This window comes from Nylanderia fulva, unplaced genomic scaffold (genome assembly GCF_048542155.1).
Source record: "Nylanderia fulva isolate GAGA-0341 unplaced genomic scaffold, ASM4854215v1 Scaffold33, whole genome shotgun sequence".
NCBI classification, from domain to species: domain Eukaryota; kingdom Metazoa; phylum Arthropoda; class Insecta; order Hymenoptera; family Formicidae; genus Nylanderia; species Nylanderia fulva.
The window spans coordinates 44,876-65,561 of record NW_028190400.1 but is presented as its reverse complement, the minus strand read 5'-3'; the positions used below and the strand labels follow the sequence as shown (position 1 = coordinate 65,561).

The 20,686-nt window shown below is 34.3% G+C and overlaps 2 protein-coding genes and 1 long non-coding RNA gene across 3 annotated transcripts in view; 2 read left to right on the top strand and 1 right to left on the bottom strand.

Moving 5' to 3' along the window:
* Positions 1-3,568, top strand: part of Kdm3 (Lysine demethylase 3) — a 315,578-nt gene extending 312,010 nt beyond the window's left edge. The window contains 1 exon segment of the mRNA XM_085484998.1: positions 343-3,568. Within this exon segment, the coding sequence (XP_085341124.1) occupies positions 343-661 (319 nt within the window). The 3' untranslated portion in view covers positions 662-3,568.
* Positions 3,569-4,184: 616 nt separating this feature from the next.
* LOC146722327 (uncharacterized) lies at positions 4,185-5,456 on the bottom strand. Its single transcript, XR_014925206.1, has 2 exons — positions 5,047-5,456; positions 4,185-4,798 (listed from the first exon to the last, which is right to left on the bottom strand). It is a non-coding gene; the product is annotated as an uncharacterized LOC146722327 (long non-coding RNA).
* Ptpmeg2 (Protein tyrosine phosphatase Meg2) lies at positions 4,669-20,354 on the top strand. The gene is made up of 10 exons (XM_029301108.2): positions 4,669-5,021; positions 11,475-11,708; positions 11,794-11,883; positions 11,980-12,120; positions 16,596-16,859; positions 16,971-17,377; positions 17,471-17,710; positions 17,857-18,007; positions 18,101-18,308; positions 18,420-20,354. The coding sequence occupies exons 1-10, from the start codon at positions 4,989-4,991 to the stop codon at positions 18,647-18,649; spliced, it is 1,998 nt and encodes a 665-aa protein (XP_029156941.1). The 5' UTR covers positions 4,669-4,988; the 3' UTR covers positions 18,650-20,354.
* The last annotated feature ends 332 nt before the right edge of the window (positions 20,355-20,686 follow it).

Sequence of the window (20,686 nt, the reverse complement as noted above, 5' to 3'; positions counted from 1 at the left end):
TAATATCAAGATCTTATATGAATTATAAATATATTTTATAAATTTCACAGAAAATTGTTCAGTTTTTTAAATAGATAATATTTAAATAAATTTAGTATTTCTTATTTATTTAATAAATAATTAATTTAAATAAATTAGTCATAATTCCTTGAGACGTGTATAATAAATTATTTTATATTTCTATTTTTATCAGATAATTTTTAAAAAAATGTAAGAGAGTAGACACCCTATCCATAATTTTGAAAATGAAATATCTCTTGAAAGAATTTATTGCGATGTCACTTGTGCAATCAATTTTCCGAATTAAAAAGTAATATTTAAAATGTTATTAATTTTTTACAGATACGCCATCGTTCAGTGTCTGGGTGACGCAGTATTCGTTCCAGCTGGCGCACCGCATCAAGTCCGCAATCTTCACAACTGCATAAAAGTGGCCGAGGATTTCGTGTCGCCGGAAAACGTTTCTCATTGCTTCCACTTGACCCAAGAATTTCGTGCATTATCCGACACGCATACTAATCACGAGGACAAACTCCAGATCAAGAACATCATTTATCACGCCGTGAAGGATTCTCTGACCGTCTTGGCTAACGTTAAGGAGGAGACTCTAACTAAACTGGCCAAGACCAACAATGAGACAAAAAATAAGGAAGAGACCTAGCCGTAAGTTCTTGCGGTACGGTCGTAAGACCTTTTGATAAAATTCCCTTGATTGGGTCTCGTCATGCGGGCGAGATTAATCGTTGACGATCTCCCGAACCCAGCAAAGCTGGCGAAATCGGGAGAATTTGTAGAAGAGAATCCGTTCTCGCCGCGGAAAAATCATCGAAAAAGTGCGAGGATTGTGATATATACATACAATATACATACTTACATAAATACACGCATACATAAATACACGCATAAATACAAGTATGTAATGTTAATAAATTTTTTTTATCGGGATGAGAAATATATTGGTTGAGCCAATAATGATTAATTATTTACATTGTTTTATTTGAATTTTCTTATGTATACATTTTTTTTGCTCTCCCGTATTTTTTCCCCAAGAGAGATGCCCGCGGACATGAAGTCCGACGAGCTGTACCATGAGTGGAAAAAAAATTGTGAACCGGATTGCGCATAGATAAAACGCCGCGTCCATTACTTGTGATAATGATAATGACTCGAATTTTGACTCGCATACATTATTTGTAATTAATTATATCGTGCCTGTATCCAATACACACATACATACACATAAACACTGTCTATATTATATAAATGTAGATAATTGTGAAATATTATGTAATGAATTTTTGCTAGCAACTACCAGATAGAAAGAAGGAGGGAAAAAGAAAAAAAGGGGTTGTCTAGAAATACCTTTGTGCAATTAGATGTTCGTACTATTATATATAGCTCTGGATCAAAGCGATAACTGTGGATCCATTTAATCGTGTGCTCTGGTGATCTGGTGCTTTCGGTATTTGATTAAAGTCCCGGCCAGAGATAGCCGATACGTATTCGCGTATTTAAGTCTCTTATGTTCCACGCGACAAGGGCATAAGGATAAAAAAACACTGCCTAATTAATCGGTCCGACGATAATGGAAGAGATAAATGAATCTTTTCGCACTTTTATTAGTAGATAATTTGCATCGTTCGCGTTCTTTAGAGGCATATTGTTTTCCAATGGCGACATATGTATCGGTTATGCGAGCGGCGGGGGGAGGGGGGTGGGTGTTGCTTACAAGTTTTGTATGTCACTTCGATGTATAAGACATCAAAACGAGAGAAAGAATACAATTTCTTCGATATTAACTTTTCGAGATATAATGGCGGATGTGTGAAATAGATGAACAGTTGAATTGAACACGTTTTATTATTGCTGTCGTGATTACCCAGTGACTACCCGGCGTGTAATGAACCGGGAATAATTAATAAGATGAACGTGTTATTTTTGTCATATACAAATCGACAAAAGACAGCGATAACAATTATATTGTAACGACACGCTGAGACGTAATATGAGAAATTATTTGCAGTAACATTAAGTAAAAAAAGAAAAAGGATAACGACTTTTGAAGTGCCAATGTTGAACGACTTAGAACATTTAAGTGTGCGCGCATTGTGTAAGCGTTTATGCGTAAGTAGAAAAAAAGGAAAAATGAGAAATAAATAAAAGAAAAAGAATTAGTCACGCAAAATTCGCAGAGATGACAGGCCGAGTTCCTATCATTTCATAAGAATAGTTCACACGAATCGTATAAAGTATTTCCGTTATTCGTACTGTCATTGACGATTCGAAAATTGCTGTCATTTCCGGTTTTTTTCCCCCGTAGAATTTGTTCGATAGTGCGCGAATAAACTATGATGAAAATATAAATATTTGCGTTGATAATTTATGACGCGTAATAATTTATAATAAAGACAGCAATTCTCGATTCTAATATAATGTCGTCGAGTATGCGCGATTTTCACGACGCATCAATCTTATTATATGGCTGGTATAATTAACACGAGCGTGTAAACAAAAAGAAGAATGAGCAGAAAAAAAGGAAAGAATAAAAAATATATCACTGGCATCCTAAAAATCCGCAAGTTCTTTGATCTCAACATTCGTCTAGCATACAACGACTTGATTAAATAATATTTAACGAGTAAATTTTTAAATATCTTAGTGTCGATAAGTAACAATTACAAGAAAATGTGTAAACTACAAACAACAAAAGTAACTAACTCCAGAACGGCGGTGTATAAAGTTTTAGGGGGACGTGTATTTCCGTGTATTATTGCTGCAGACGAGACGCTATTGTTTGTTCTCTTGCTACGTGTATATGTACATACATTTATATATACATATATACATCCGTATATGTATACATATATAAATACGAAGAAGAGGGAAGAAGTCTAGGGACTTGTAATGGATAAGGATATACACAGACACACAAACCTTTACGAAACACGAAAAAAAATTACACACCTTATACACACGCGTAGATAGATAGTTTATTATGCCATTATTATAATTATTATATATTATCATATTATTACGATTAATTATTACGGAAAATACGATATTTAAATGTTGCTAAATATATGCCGAAAGGAGCACGAGCGCGCGAGTATAAATGGTCAAAAAGAAGAAATTGGAAGAGAAAGAGTTAACGCGATGCTTAAGCAAATGAGGAAAAGATACAGAAAGAATGTGCGTGAGTGAGAGAAAAAAAGGTGTTGCGTGTGCGTGTGTGTAATCCGGTGAAAATGTGACAGATCGAGAGAACATGGGGCCGTGTATTGGGGGCGGAGTTGAATGGCTAGTATAACAATGTACAGACCTTGGAGTCCTATGCGATATATATATATATATATATATATATATATATATATATATATATATCCATCCCCGAAAAATGTTCCACCCTATCTACCTATTTGTCCTATCCTACTTTTCCCTTCTATCAACCACCGGCCGCCCCCAGTCATAGCAGTTATGAACCGCGGGCCGGCAGGTCTGAGTATAATTTTTTGTACTGTGTAAATGTAAGAACATACGTTTGAATAAGAAAAATGTTTATATTACGAAACGCCCAGCGTTGGATCATTGCGTCTCAACCCTCGAGTAAAAAACGTTCATCCTACGTGAGATTAATTAGGTGAGTTTTATACAGTGTAATAAGCGCATAAATCATTTTTTTTCCGTAAAAATGGAAAAAAGTAGTTGAATTTTAACGAATTTTTAATTGTGAATTCAGAGAGTTATGAGATTTTGTTGAATTTATTGGATATAATGATGAACTTTGATAAAATGCATATTTTTCAAGTTTAACTTTCCTCTAAATTCTTATTTTGATCAATTTTACACAATAATTATTTTTAAAAACAATTTTTTGGGATCTTTCTAGTCAATAAAGATACATTCAATTATATCTTTATCAAAAACTTGAGATTTTCAAATTCATAAATTTATCTTATATTTTTTATAGATTTTATGCTTAGAGACTAAATATAAAATTTATAATGTGAAATATATTAATGAAGAATTAAACTTTATCCTTGAAAAAAGAGAGGAAAATATATATACATGAAAGAAAATATTTATTATAATGCATGAAAATGATCATTTTTTCATTGTTGAGATTTATTTCACGTTATCGAATAATTGAATTTTGCTTATGTTAGAAGAAAAAGCAATAGAGCAGATTAATTATCAATATTTTTATTCGATATACAAAGTAGCGTTATAATGAGTAATTATGTTATCTTGTTGATGAAACTCAATTTTATCGGGTACATACAACATTGAATGTAACTTTTCAATGCATGCACGTTTTGTATACATAATACATTTTGATCATAAAATTATATTAGTATAAAATAATTATATGAAAAAAAAACTTGTATGATTAATTTATTTTTAAAAAATTGTTATATTTCTTCTTTATCGAACGTAACATTTCCTGCAAATAATTCGCGTAATTCATTTTCTATTAAAGAAAATCATGCCACAATTACTATACTCTGATACGCAGAAAAAGAGAGAAATAGAGCTATCATCAAATATTAATGAATAAGTTCCACGAACGACGCGAGAAGAGAGAGACACCGGTGTCGCGTCGCCTCGCGTGCGCGCGCACGCGCACGTGCTTTCAAAATGGCGGCGCTGTTGGGAGGGGGGAGGCGATTCCAGACTGAGGGAAGCGTGTCACAATTGCGTTCGAGTGCGTGTGTGGGGCGACGGGATGATGGACGCGCGCGAGGATTGTTTATCGCTTCTCGCCACCGTCGTCGTCGTCGCCTGCAAAGGTGCTCGTGTCCTGTAATAATAATAATAATAATATCGGTGCATCCTTCAGGCGAGTTGAGGCGAGGACCAAGTGGGAGAAAATGCTCGCATTCGTGGACAAGGTTGAGCGGCGCCGGGACTGGAACTGATACGCGTTTCTGCGCTGCGCCGTGATACTTGGTACACCTCGTATATACTACATGTCAGTGTATTGAGCCAAAATGGCAGCCACGTTGACCGTCGAGCAGGAGCAAGTGAGTAAATTTCTGTCAAACTTACGTCGGACGCTTTTATCCGCGGACCTCTCTCGGGATCCCGTCGTTCTCCGGAATCCGAGGACACGATCCCGGACGGACGTCGCGAGCCTCGACTTCCGGTGGACGATCCCCGCGCGAGAGCGAAATTCATCTTCAAGTTTTATTCGTGACAATGGACGGGGTCTGACCCTCGCGGGGTCGATCGCATTCCTTAGCAAGGTCCGAAGATCAATACGCAAGTATTGTCGATCGGTTTCTCGGAATGAAATTTCTCGGAAATCGATTCGGAGCGCGTTCATGCGAAAGAATGTAAACATTATTCGTCCCCCTCTCTCCCCGCCCTCTTAAGTTGTTATCTTGCGTTTTAAGACGACGCGATAACGATTGTAAACACTACACCGCCGAGGATGCTTCCTTCTCGTCTCTCTTCCGTTCGCTGAAACCGAGCCGGGAGGATGAGGAAACGCTCCGGGAAACAAGCGAGACGATTACCGGTCGCTCGCCGGAAATTCGAACGTCTTAACGCAACACGCTGTTAATAATGGCCCGTGTTTCCGGTAACCGGTTTTTTCTCAGAAGGACGGCCAGGAAGGAGGGGGAAGACACCCACGCGTCTCGATTGGGAAATTTCGTCTATTTTAAAACCGCTATTGAATATGCACTGCGGTCGATATGTGCTTTATTCGCGTCTACTTCCGCTGTTTAAAAAAAAAAAAAAAAACTCGCATCGATATAATATACCCGGTGAGTCGCTTAATTTCTTCGTACAGGGTGCGGTCGAAATATGCGAGTAATGTTAAATCATGCGCTGAATGACTTGACAATGACATTTCCTATCATTCCCTGTTGAACGATATATCAATATATATATATTGCGATTTGATGAAGATCTGGAGCATTGATTTTTTTTTAAATAGAAATGTTCAGAACGTTTTTATTATTGATTACTGTGAAAAATTGTTCGTTCACAAAATGATGTCAAAATTATTTTGTGAAAAAGAAACGAATGTTTAATTTATTATTATAATTGACAAGATTGGTTTAACTGATGCTTTTTAAATCAATAGTGAACATTTTGAGTTTACGTGTACAGAATCTGTGTTATTAATAAATGATGAAATATATTGTTATTAAAACAATAAATTATATATTAATTATACGTAGATGATATACAAGAGAATAAATTTCAGATATATATTAATGACATGTAGATTAAATATTTACTATTACAGGAAAAAATATAAATTGAAGACGAATTTTATATGTTCGTAGCTTTTTTTTGCTACTGGAATCGATCAAGTCTATTTAACTGGCGGCGACATCACATGAATAGATGAATAATTTCTCACGTAATAAACTCTTGGTATAAGCAAACTCAATTTGCAGCTACAATGGAGTTTCTCCGAAAAGCAGATTTTCCCGTATTGATCTGCGGTATTAATTTCGGTCTATGACGTGACGCTCTTGTATCTACTTTTAACGAACGTATATTCTCGTCATGTGCAACAGAGATAAATAATAATCGTGTTTTAATCATGATAATCTTCGTTTCGCGTTAAGGATCGATTATGGCGGTGTAGCCTTGATTAATTAACGTTGATTACGGATCCCTTTACTTTACACTGTAACGCAGTCATTCATGTCGGAAAGTTCGCTTAATCATGTTTAACGTTAATTGTTGTGCTAATCAGTCACTTAAATGGTGAATGTACTTCTTAATGCATCCTGAAAACGTGTTGAGAAAGAGAGAGGAGAAAGTCAAATTTAATTTCCATGTCATATATATTTAAACTGTGAATTTCATATTATTTTCTTCATACTTGATCATGATATAATTTTAAATTTTATCCAACAATTTTCTTATCAATTTCTTTATTTACAATACATCGGGGTATATTTATTGAATAGTAGGAAAAGAAATAATATATATAGTTGTGGTGACTGCGTTTTTTATTTTAGAGCCTAGAGGACAGTCCTTTATTTATCTTTTAGATTTATTGATTTTTTGAGCATTTAATTTTGTCCTTTATTTAATACACGGAGAGAATTTTTTCTTAGAATTTAATCATGGGACAATATGGTATTGGAAGAATTTTATAAAAGTTTCTCTGATTAATATTTATCACAATAAAAATTATTAATATGTACGTAGTAAATTTTATTATGTATATAGTAAAGTTAATCAAACATATTTTATATCTTATTATATGGTAGATTCTCATTATAAATTTTAAGAAAAAATTCTTTTTGCGTACTGAATTATTTAAAATTTAATTATTTAAATTGTCAAATGTCATTCTTTTTTTTTTGTTCACCGACCTTCACTTTGATCGCAAACTGGCTCTGAATAAGATTTAATACTGCCTTATAAATCATTAATTTGAAACTAATAATATTGCCCGGCAAGCGAAAGGTCTCGGGTTCGATTCCCGATTCAGCGATTTTCGGATCTATATTTTTCTCTTGCATTCATTTATTTATTTTCCGTAGGGGGGTTAAAAGGGGTATTGAAATTAAATCTCAAAATATGAGATTATTTCATATTTAAAATCTTGGCCGTGTCCAAGTAAAAATTTGGTGCCTTGTGCACCGGTATTTAATTCTAACGAAAAATTATTTAGTTTCGTTAGGATAACGCATTGTCATCCGCGATTTGGCTCTTGTTGCCCGTCTTATACGTTAAATTTATATTTATATTACAGAGCCTTGTTAAAACTCTTATATTTGATACACGCTGGCTTAAAAAATGCGTTTGTTTACCAACATTAATATATATAACAGAGAAAAGTATAGAATCGAAAGGATCTGAATAGCTCAGCTGGAAGAGCAGTCGCCCGGCAAGCGAAAGGTCTCGGGTTCGATTCCCGATTCAGCGATTTTCGGATCTATATTTTTCTCTTGCATTCATTTATTTATTTTACGTAGGGGGGTTAAAAGGGGTATTGAAATTAAATCTCAAAAATATGAGATTATTTCATATTTTAAAATCTTGGCCGTGTCCAAGTAAAAATTTGGTGCCTTGTGCACCGGTATTTAATTCTAACAAAAAATTATTTAGTTTCGTTAGGATAACGCATTGTCATCCGCGATTTGGCTCTTGTTGCCCGTCTTATACGTTAAATTTATATTTATATTACAGAGCCTTGTTAAAACTCTTATATTTGATACACGCTGGCTTAAAAAATGCGTTTGTTTACCAACATTAATATATATAACAGAGAAAAGTATAGAATCGAAAGGATCTGAATAGCTCAGCTGGAAGAGCAGTCGCCCGGCAAGCGAAAGGTCTCGGGTTCGATTCCCGATTCAGCGATTTTCGGATCTATATTTTTCTCTTGCATTCATTTATTTATTTTCCGTAGGGGGGTTAAAAGGGGTATTGAAATTAAATCTCAAAATATGAGATTATTTCATATTTAAAATCTTGGCCGTGTCCAAGTTAAAATTTGGTGCCTTGTGCACCGGTATTTAATTCTAACGAAAAATTATTTAGTTTCGTTAGGATAACGCATTGTCATCCGCGATTTGGCTCTTGTTGCCCGTCTTATACGTTAAATTTATATTTATATTACAGAGCCTTGTTAAAACTCTTATATTTGATACACGCTGGCTTAAAAAATGCGTTTGTTTACCAACATTAATATATATAACAGAGAAAAGTATAGAATCGAAAGGATCTGAATAGCTCAGCTGGAAGAGCAGTCGCCCGGCAAGCGAAAGGTCTCGGGTTCGATTCCCGATTCAGCGATTTTCGGATCTATATTTTTCTCTTGCATTCATTTATTTATTTTCCGTAGGGGGGTTAAAAGGGGTATTGAAATTAAATCTCAAAATATGAGATTATTTCATATTTAAAATCTTGGCCGTGTCCAAGTAAAAATTTGGTGCCTTGTGCACCGGTATTTAATTCTAACGAAAAATTATTTAGTTTCGTTAGGATAACGCATTGTCATCCGCGATTTGGCTCTTGTTGCCCGTCTTATACGTTAAATTTATATTTATATTACAGAGCCTTGTTAAAACTCTTATATCTAATAATATTGATTTGATTATGGTGACCATACGTCTTTTATTTTAGAGTCTAGAGAACAGTCCTTTATTTCAAGTAGCTGTTCTTTAGATTTATTGATTTTTTGAGCACTCAATTTTGTCCTTTATTTAATATATACGGAGAGAATTTTTTCTTAGAATTTAATCATGGGATAATATGGTATTGGAAGAATTTTATAAGAGTTTCTCTGAAAAAATATTTATTTGATATAAGAAAATTATTTTCAAAACATATTTATTTATTTCAAATAAATGATTTATAAAGCAGTATTAAAATAATATTGATTAATTTAATAATTTTTTTTTTTCAGTGTAATTATTAAATTCCTCGATTTTTCTTTCTCTCTCTCTTTCTGATATATACATACATAGGCCGACTTATACCACTTACGTACCGGCTGGTCCCCACCGGCTGGTACATAGCGGAAATGACCGGTGGGGAGGTAGCCGGACACCGGAAGTTGTATCGGTAGTATACCGCACATACGTATATATACACTCACCGCGTCATTCCACGGTCATTGCACGTTTTAATAGTATAAAAATGATACGTCGTCGCGCAACGTTACGACGGTATCGATAATTACATCGTCTCAACAATTCATAATTTGGACTTAACTTTCTTTGCTTGCGACATGACGAAGTGTGAATTGATCGCGAAAATTAAAAAAAAGTGTGTAATTTTGATACGAATTCGATTTCCGATATTACAGGTATGTACATAGAAAAAAGTGTCAAATCAAATCTTATATACTTATATGCAAAAATTTACTTGAATGAGAGAAAACATTTTATACACAGAGAGAAAAAATTTTCTCTCGGAATTTATCCTAAAAATCATGGTAATTGGGACAATATGGTATTGGGAGAATTTTATGGGAGTTTCTCTGATTAATATTGATTGCAATAAAAAATATTAATATCTACCACAATAAGATATAAAATATGTTCCATTAATTTTACTATGTACATATTAATATTTTTTATTGTGATAAATATTAATTAGAAAAACTCATAAAATTCTTCTAATATCATATTGTCTCACGATCACTATGATTTTCAGCAGGATAAAGTCTAAAAGAAAATTCTCTCCGTGTATAATTTAATCAAGGAAAATATTAATCTCTTATTACTTAAGAATAATTTTTCTTGAATGAAAAAAGAAAAATGTTGGATAGAAAATAACTTTATATATATTCATATAAAATAACATATTATATATATTATATTTTTCAAATGACAATATATAATATTAAAATAAGACTACTAATAATAATGATTAAAAATTAAGATTTAGCAAATTTTTATAAGAAAATTATAGAATCTTATAAAAAGATTTATATTGTTGCATATATACGAGTATATAAATGTTGATTTCACACTTAATTTTTTTTTGTGTGAGACATGTTTCTATCAAAAGACGTGGATATCATTTTCGCGCGCTTACATCATCGAAATTTGAGGTCTAAGAAAATTATATGGACGGTTTCGGAATTCATAAGTTGAGTATCCCTCTTTCTTTCTCTCGCTCCTCTTATTAAAATCGGGTTGTGCGTGATGAACCGACGAATAATCAAGATATGCATACGCATGTTGCGTTTAGATCGATCGGGTCGCTCTGATAAAGATTATAATTCGCCGTTTCCTGATCGCGCTCACCGCTAACGTAAAGCTTTCAAGGTTGACATTGTGCAACGATGTATGTAAGATGCTGAGTGATTATGACCGGGATTTTGTTACCCAATGCACGTTACATTATCCCCCTACCGCGTCGATCGTTTCAACGACAAGTGATAATTTATTCATGGAATAATAATTACGTTCGCTCCACTTTTGCGACAATGCGAATAATAAAGATGAAAGATAAAAAAACAATAGAGGCATGTCTAAATATTAAGAGAGAGTGTCATACTTAGGGATATTTCTGTTGTTTTTTTATCTTTCATCTTTATTATTCACATTGCCGCAAAAATGGAGCAAATGTAATTATTTATGTGTAATTTGAGTTATATGTTGACATAGAACTATCTATAATATTATAAAAAATTCTTTTTTATTAATTATTAATATTTATAATTATTATTTTTATATAAATATTCTCTAATTTTCATGAAAATTAGGAACCAATAAAAATAAGCAAAATACTTAATCTATAATTTAAAATTTTTTTAAAATTTGCATTAATCTCTTTCTGTGTATAAAATTACAATCTGTATATATAATTTATATAAATATTATTTTTATATAAATATATATTCTATTTTTTATGAAATTTATGAAGCAATAAAAGTATGCAAAATACTTAATTTATGATAATTTAAATAAAATGTGTATATATAAAATTGAAATTTGTTTACATTTTAATCATATTCTTTTCTCATGTATATCATTTTTTCTCAGGCTACAAAGGAATTTATAGAAACTGTGAATAAATGTAGAGCTGGGAGACGGGCTGGACCAGTATCTTGGAGCACAGCGTTAAAATTCTTAGCGGCACGAAAGTTTGAGGTTCAACGAGCTTTAGCTCTGTATGAGCAGCATGAAGCCATTAGAAGAAGAGAAGGATTGGCGATCTTGCATCCTACTCAGGAACCTTTACTCAGTGAACTACGCACAGAAAAGTTTACCGTTTTGGTAAGACAAGGAAACCAATTAATGCATATGTATTTTTATTCATCGTTATATGATTTATAGCGAATTAATGCATAAATTATTTCAGCCATCTAGAGATGCAACAGGTGCAGCGATAGCTATTTTTACCGCGCATTTACATCTTCCACAAAATACTACACATCAAACAACTCTGCAAGTAAGTATTTTATTGATGATAATATTTTTTTGATTCAGTGAAATAATTGTACAAAATTTAGAACATTAAAAAATAACGAGCTTTGTCTTTTTTCAGGGTGTGGTTTATCAACTAGATGCTGCTTTGGAAAGTGCAGAAACACAGAAGCATGGTCTAATTTTTATTTATGACATGTCTGACAGCAAATATCAGAATTTTGACTATGACTTGTCACAGAAAATTTTAACACTTTTAAAGGTAAGTCACAAATATATTTTTCATATATCATTTTCATTGATATCAAGATCCCTACGAGTCATAATATTCACACGAGGTGTCCGAAATAAACCTCAAAATTTAGTGCTTTTAGATTTGCTACTAAAAATGTAATAAAAATTATAATCGACATATGCGCAAGTAATATTAAAAAAAATGTCATTATTAAAAAAATGAATATATATATATATATATATATATATATATATATATATATATATTATGAATGTGTAAAGCAATCTAAAAGTGAAGCTTGAGAAAAGGCGTGAATAGAAATCTAAATACAAAGAAAGTATGAACAATCAGCTATATATAACTTACCTAAATAATCAAGAAGCGCGAAGTTTATTTCCGCTTATTCTTGCCGAGATATATTCTAATGTCAAAAGTTCTCGACTGCGTTTCCTGTTACAAAACTATTACGCAAAGAGTGTTGTGTAGAATCTCGTATTTTCTTTTTAAACACGTCAAATTTTATTGGATTATCGGAATAGTAAAATGTTATCGATATTTTTTCTCCGTACGTTACACATCGATTTACACACTATTTTCTCTGAAAATATGCGTAATACTTTTCGATGCGACATGATTAAGTGGCATAAAGACTAGCGAAGCGGAGCGCCGTTGTTAAGTGAGAGAAAACGAGAAAAAATCGTAGACCAGAGTGAGAGGAGAACGAATCTTGCGACGAATGTTATGTATAGTAATGTACGTTCTCATTTCTCTCATCTCTGCCAACAGGTGACGAAGATGTTTAATCATATATATAGTATCGTCCGATGCATGAATGAAAGTCGTTGCGTTATTCATTTAAATTCTAAGTGGTAAAATGCGAAATAATAAGAAAATTGGCTTACCTATGCCGTTTTGCAAATTTGTAAACATTGTTGAATAACTTTATTCTACATATATATATATATATATATATATATATATATAATTATAAATTTATTGTAATGAAAAATAATTTATATAATTAGTAGAAAATATTTATGTGCTCACGAATCTGTATACAAAGTATTGATTTGATTGCGGACAAGATATATATATATATATATATATATAAGTATATATACAAAATATATATATACACATTATATATATATATATATATATATATATATACACATTATATATATATATATATACACATTATATATAATATATATATAAACATATGATAATTATAAATTTGCAAAGTGGCCATCGTTGTATTTGCGGTCTAAATTTCGCAAGTATAAATAATGCGGCATAATGAATGAAACGGACAGTACGTGCTTCTGAAAAAAATTTCTCCACATAGAGGAGTGTAATAATTATGTGAATTACGTGAGCATGAAGTGCCTTTAACAACGCGTTCTAAAATACGTGGTCCGATTAACATTCAACATTATATGCAATTTCGTCCGGCTGAGCGGCATTACAGTTATTACCATCGCTGAAGTTAACCCAATTAGTCATCGCCGGTCGGCCGAAATAGTCTCGTGCGTTAATGCTTTGATGCGGTCAACCCACTTACGTAAAAAATGGTGTCATACGCGATGTATCTGATTCTCCTGATCTCTCCGAATCGCGCAGTGTCACTTTAATATACCCCGTCATTATTTGAATAAACGCGTGACATTCTCTTTTCCTCTTACTCCGATTTCTACGTAATCGATATAATCTTTTTTTATTTCATTGATAAATAATTTTATATAAAAACTGAGTGAGGTTCTCTCCTATTTTTATAACCATACATAGAGCTTCTTTAAAAAATTTTTTTTCTTATTTAAGACCGGTGTGTACGCTCGTGTACGCTCGTAATATCGGTTTGTTTTTCCGAGACCTCCCACTTCTTGAGAGGCAAAATCTGAATCGGCTTTTAGCATACGTCGAGGATGTGCAGCTCAAAGAACAGTCAAGGCTTAAGGGTGTTTTATGCTTCGCGAAAAGTGGATTTGCAATTACGCAATGAAGCGCATCAAAGTACAACGTGCAGGGTGACTTTCAAAGGCTTCCTAGAAACTTCTTTCTCTAGTGACGTCATAAAGTTATATGAATACATAACATGAATATCATTAACGTCATCATTAAATATATATAATTAAATAACTCGTGTGGGCGTTTACGCGAGACGAGCCTCAATTGAGATTTTTTTTCCTCCAAGGAAATCTATTATCATCGTCTATTTATCGAAAGAGCGTAAAGGTATGAAAGACCTTTCACGCACCGCGCAACTTAATTAGATCCTAATCGCGCGTTGAACCGTACTTCTCTTCAGGTGTTTGCTTGACGATGACTTTTATAAAGGTTTCGGTACGCAGTGACATTTTGCACGCGTATGCATATCGCGATGCACGCATCTTCTACGCCAGATCGCGTAAATAAATTGAATTTAATCGTGCGACGCGATGACCCGCGTAGCTTCCTTATCAGATCTCTCATAAATGAAAAAGTGTATATTTAACAGAAAAAGAGTATCAACATGAAAAAGGATAGGGGAAACTTGTTTATTCATGAATTGATCAGTATGAAAAAATGAGACTCTCTCGTCATCTTTCTTTCTAATAGTGGTTGCATCAGCATTGACGTTGATTTTCGAAATTATTACATGATGAGATTTCAAGACTCAATCTTCAGGGAAATATTTATCAGCAGCATGAATGTTAACTGATAAATTACGCGAAGTGGTGAAGAAGCTTTTTTCATCAAGATTCGCCGACTCCGGAAGCCACGGTTGAGAAACACTGGTAGCCAATACGTCACCGGTTGCTGCACCTCCGCTGCTGGCGATAAAAAAAGGATCTCGCGTAAGGGATGTCGGTGGCGAAAAGAAGGGGTCGCGTGTAGAACGGAAAACGGCGCATGCGTCCCCTCGCTCAGGATAAACGTCGCGACGCTGGCGGTCAGTAATCATCGTGACCCCCTTGCGGCATCTCGTCGGATACGGTACGAACGACCCGATTCTCTCTCTCTCTCTCTCTCTCTCTCTCTCTCTCTCTATATATCTCTCTTCCTCCCCTTCCCGTTTCGCGTTCGATCGCGTCCTTGTTCGCGTGCGAGGCCAGAGTTTTTCCACGAAGACGACGACGAAGAGAGGACGTCGCCGCCGCTCTTTCGCTCTTCACCACCTCGTCGGGACAAGAACGAAGACGAAGAGGAACGAACCACCGTCAAGTGTGCGCCTCGGCGGTGTTATACTAATCTCGCGCTATCGATTAAACTGACCGAGTGCCGGCAGTGATTTGGAAGTTCCCGGTGCCTGGGTAATTACATACTCCGATCAACGCGCGGACTGGATCGTCCCTCCGCGTCAGGGGAGAGAAGACGGATCAACCCTTGAAGAGACGAGATCATTTGTAATATTGATATGCGACCCGCCACGATCTCTTCTGTCATGTCCGGCGACAGCTGCTCACGGTAAATTTCGGCTGTCAGCCGATCGATCGATCGGCCCGACCAGCACATCTGGCCCGGCGGATTATGTTCTCGATTATGTTTCGCGACTAAGCTCGACTTGGGAGTGAAGTGGAGCGGCCGCTCGGCTAATTCGAGACCTTGCGCGCGCCCGCGCGATCCTAAAATTATACGCGCCTCGCTTTGCGGAACTGAGATTCCTTCCCGGAACAAGATCGCGTCAGTGCGCGGATCTTGTCCTCGTTACGCGCTCTCGCACCTCGATGACGTTTGTTGTATACGTAGCCACTGTTACGTGTGCCACACGGCACTGGTGGTGGGGTAGTGATCCGCTGACGTCGTAGGCACGTTACGGTACATCCGCCCTCTGTATGCGGGGGTTAGTCGGCCTCTTCCTGTACCTTGTATGCGTTACGAAGTAATTGATACAACAAAATTCGTGCTTTTATCGCTGATAGGTAATTTGTCAATTAACGCGAGAAATCACGGGGTGAAAGAAAGAGAGACGCGAAGTTATTTTCTTTCTTTCTTTGGAGCGCTCCAATTGTAATAATTTGATCATTTGACCCGATAATCTGATTAACTGTGTATCTGATTTTTTATGTGCGCTTTTCGCAAAGTTTCCCGACGTCGAGGAAATGTTTAATGATCGGTCTATAGTTGGCGGTCGATTTATTAATGTATAATGCTGTTCTATTATTACAACGTCTTTGAAAGGTCAAGCGCACAACCGCGTTTTTAGAAATTATTTACGCGTAGATGGTGCGGTTGGAAATATTGCTCGTATTTATATTAGAAAGGATACTCTAATTAATGTAATATATATATAATTATTTTTTAATATTCTAATTTAATTGTAAAAATTAAAAAATTAAAATTATATCAGAATTAAGTAATTAAATTTATCTGTAAATATGCTATACATATATGAAGAATATAAATCAAATTCTTTTAATAATAAATTATAATGCTATTACGCGATTACAATAGATTAAAAAGTATAAATAATATATAAAAAAGATGAAAGTTTATATTTTATATTCGCATCATTATTTCAGGGTGGTTATCCAGCGAAACTAAAAAAGGTCTTGATCGTGACGGCACCATTGTGGTTCAAAGCGCCCTTCAAGATTCTTCGACTCTTTGTTCGTGAAAAATTGAGGGACCGAGTGTTCACAGTATCCATTCCTCAATTGACTTTGCATATCCCACGAGAATCATTACCACATCGTTTAGGCGGCACGTTGGAGATACAGCATGAAGCATGGCTACTTCATTGTCTTAAATCCATGACTAACCGAAGTGGGGGTGAACTTTGTGAGGTCAGTACTTGATACAATTTTAAATTGGCCGTACATCATTTATTTCGTATCGATACGACGTGTTAATATAAATTGTTCGACTAAAATAACTTTGGAATTATATATTTTCAGGTCGCCCCAAGAGTAGATACACCCACGTCACCCACGACGAAAGAAGACATGGTTCATCAAAATCTTAATGAAACTGCGACGCACAGTACTCCGACTAGTCCTATAATCGATAAAAACAAACAGGCGAAAAATGGTATATCGAATATCGCCGACATCGAAATCACCACTGCAAATAGTGAGATAGTTTGGTCGGGAATCGATGAGGCGCCTTCTCCAGTTCAGGCTCCGTCCTCGGCTAGTTCCGGTTTTAGTGACGATGATAGTCTTCATGGCGAGCCTTCCGGATTTCAGTCCTTTACAATGGAACAACTTGTAGCAGAACTAAAATCACGGGGGCGCGAAGGTTACACAGCGGAATATATGGAAATTAAGCAGAGACCGCCGGATGGTTCATTTAATAATGCAAAGTGTGTAATATTTTGTATTTGTGAGAAAGCCTCTCTCTCTCTCTCTCCTTTTTCTCAAGTTGATGCAGATAATATTGGTATTGTTTATTCTAGGTTAAAGGCTAATCAATCAAAGAATCGATACACCGATGTGCTTTGTTACGATCATAGCAGGGTCTGCCTTTCGCAAGTGGACGGGGATGCGACATCCGATTACATAAACGCCAATTTTGTCGACGGTTATAAGCAAAAGAACGCGTTTATCAGCACTCAAGGTCCTCTCCCGAGAACTTGCGGCGATTTCTGGAGAATGGTTTGGGAACAACAAACACTGGTCATTGTCATGACTACAAGGTATATCATTTTACTTGTACATATATTCTCAGTGTGAGAATAAATTTGACGTCTCGTGTTGATGTAAATTTTAACGATTTATATTGTACAGAAATTTTATGTAATTTTACAGTTTTATATAATTGTATCGTCCTTTCTTTTTTCAGAGTGGTGGAAAAAGGGCGTACAAAGTGTACACAGTACTGGAATCCTGAAGCGAATCATGATGTACAAGTGAATGGTTTTACAATAACCACTCTCGAAGTTGACAAAAATCGAGATTACACAATATCCACGCTTCTTATTACAAACACAAAGGTATGTGTGCATATATATATGTAATTTTATTCTTTCATTATTATATTTTGTTATATTTATTTTACATATATATATATATTTGCTTCCTTTCAGACTGATGAGACAAGAGAAGTTTGCCATATGTTGTACACAGCATGGCCAGATTATGGTACTCCTAAATCAGCTAAAGCATTACTGCAATTCTTGTCTTTAGTGAGACAGCAGCAGAGTAAATTACTCACCAGTAGAGGAGATACATGGGCCGGACATCCTCGAGGACCACCTATAGTTGTACATTGCAGTGCTGGTATTGGAAGAACAGGTAAGTAGACAAATGTTTGCAAACAGAATTATAGTCTAGAATGTATTTGGTATTTTTTGCAATAAAAAAAGAATTGGACACACGGTATACGTCAATACTGGCGTGTTTCAGGTACATTTTGCACTTTGGACATTTGCATATCGCGGTTGGAAGATACTGGAACTGTAGATGTACGAGGAACTGTTGAGAAGATCAGAGCACAGAGGGCCTACAGTATTCAAATGCCGGATCAGTACTACTTTTGCCATGTTGCTCTAGTGGAATATGCATGTTCTAAAGGACTGCTTAGCACACAAAACGCCTCTGTGCTCCCTTTATTGGTTGAAGAGGATTCCGATTAAGAAAATAAGAGTTCTGCTATCGTATATCGGATTGATGTTCTTCCCAAGTATGCGTATATATGATATTCTTGAAATAGCCTATTTCTATCTTAAACGACTGAAAGTTATTTTTTGCATTGATGTAACAATTCAAGTTCTCGCTCTTACATCCCATACTTTATACAAAATTGATTTTTTCTCAAAGTCAAATATAAGCGACCAGGAAACTTCACATTCCTGTTTCTCCTGTCGTGCTTTAACAAATATAATTATATACAATTGTATAATTCTATATAATTATATACAAAAGTGCATCAAAAAGTACTAATCACAAAGATAAGTATTTTATTAGTAAAATAAGAATCTGGCATGTAAACAATTCTGTATATTTTAACTCTCTCAGATATAAGTTATTATCATATCATAAGGTTATAATTTATTTCTAAATCTTTACTCAAATTTAGAAAATTTAATTATAGTTTTAATCGGACAATTAAGAGATTATATGTAATTATCACAGTTTATATGTTTTAATTTAGTATATCTGTAATTTAATGTGAATCACTGATTATCTCTATAACAATTGTGTATAGGTTTAATTTATATTAATTGATTGTACTTTATTCAAAAATTTTATGTTTTCCTATTTTAACAAGTTTAATATACTTGACATAAATACAATCGAATTAAAGTGCTTGATGCACACTACTTTGGTACAAAAAGGTGTATGATATAAATTAGGCCATAGAAATATTCTTGCGAAATTATAAGTAAATTTATTTGAGAGAGTTAAATTCAATCATGCTAAAATTGAAGAAACCGAGAGATATAGAACTTTAAAAATATATGAAAAATATAAATGTGATTATATACATATATTATATAAATATTACATAGTTCACAAATTATGACAAATGTGGTTTAACAGTGGCCAAAATATAGCCACAATTATTTAAAATTACGAGATTTAGGGATTAACTTAATAATAACATACGGCTTCTGCCTTACAGAAATATAGATTACACTAGAAAATAAACAACATACTGATAGATGTTTTTGGGTAACCAAAGATTATCTGTTACAACATGCAAGTGTAGAAAAATCGAAATTTTAATATGTAAAAAGAACTTTGGTTACATATACAATCGCGCGGGAAAAATTCCGTTTTACAGGGATTATTAATCAGGGATCATATTGTAGACTAAACAATTTCCGACGCGACTAAAAAGAAAGCCTAAATAATGCAAGGCTTTAAAAGTTAAATTAAGTCTTTACGTTAATCGAATAAACTTCCAATTCATCTGACAATTAACATATGTTCCATTACGAAATTATAACGATCAAAGATCATATATACTTGCGAGCATCAAACGTTTAATGACACTTTAAGATTTAAGTATAAACTAAAATCTCAATATTAATACGCAATGAGTATGCAAAAATTTTACCTTCAACGGATATTATAACGTGATGATAATGATGAGAAGGAACATAATTAAATACAGAAAAAATGTAGGCTCGTTATACGTAGAAACGATGAAACTTACGCGATGTTTAAATACTGATTTTATACATAACTGTAAAACGAGTAATCTTCAGATCATAAAAATGTCTCATATTTCCAGGGTATTGCGAGATGTGTATCTTTGGTTCTATACGATATTTATTCTAGTAAAATAAGCAGTAAGATGTAATGAGAGAATTTCGAATAATGCTGCTTTCGATATCTCTTGATTGTTGTTTTACACTTCCCAGTTTTGTTATTACATTTGCTAAGAATTTGTGTACATGTAACCTTGAATATGTTAAAACGCGCTCAGTGTCCGATCTGTCTTGTATCCAATAAGTATTCGAATCGTTTATCCGTTGAATGTATTCGACAACCTGGTGTAAGGAAATTGCGATACGTATAAGACGAGTTGTTTCTTGCACATGCTGGTCACTCGGTGTCTCGTGAATTCCCAAGTAAAACAGAAAAGTTAAAATGATGTCAATTTGACGTCAGATCGATCAAATTTGGACTCTAAATTTGGACTTTTTTATTCTACTTGGGTTACA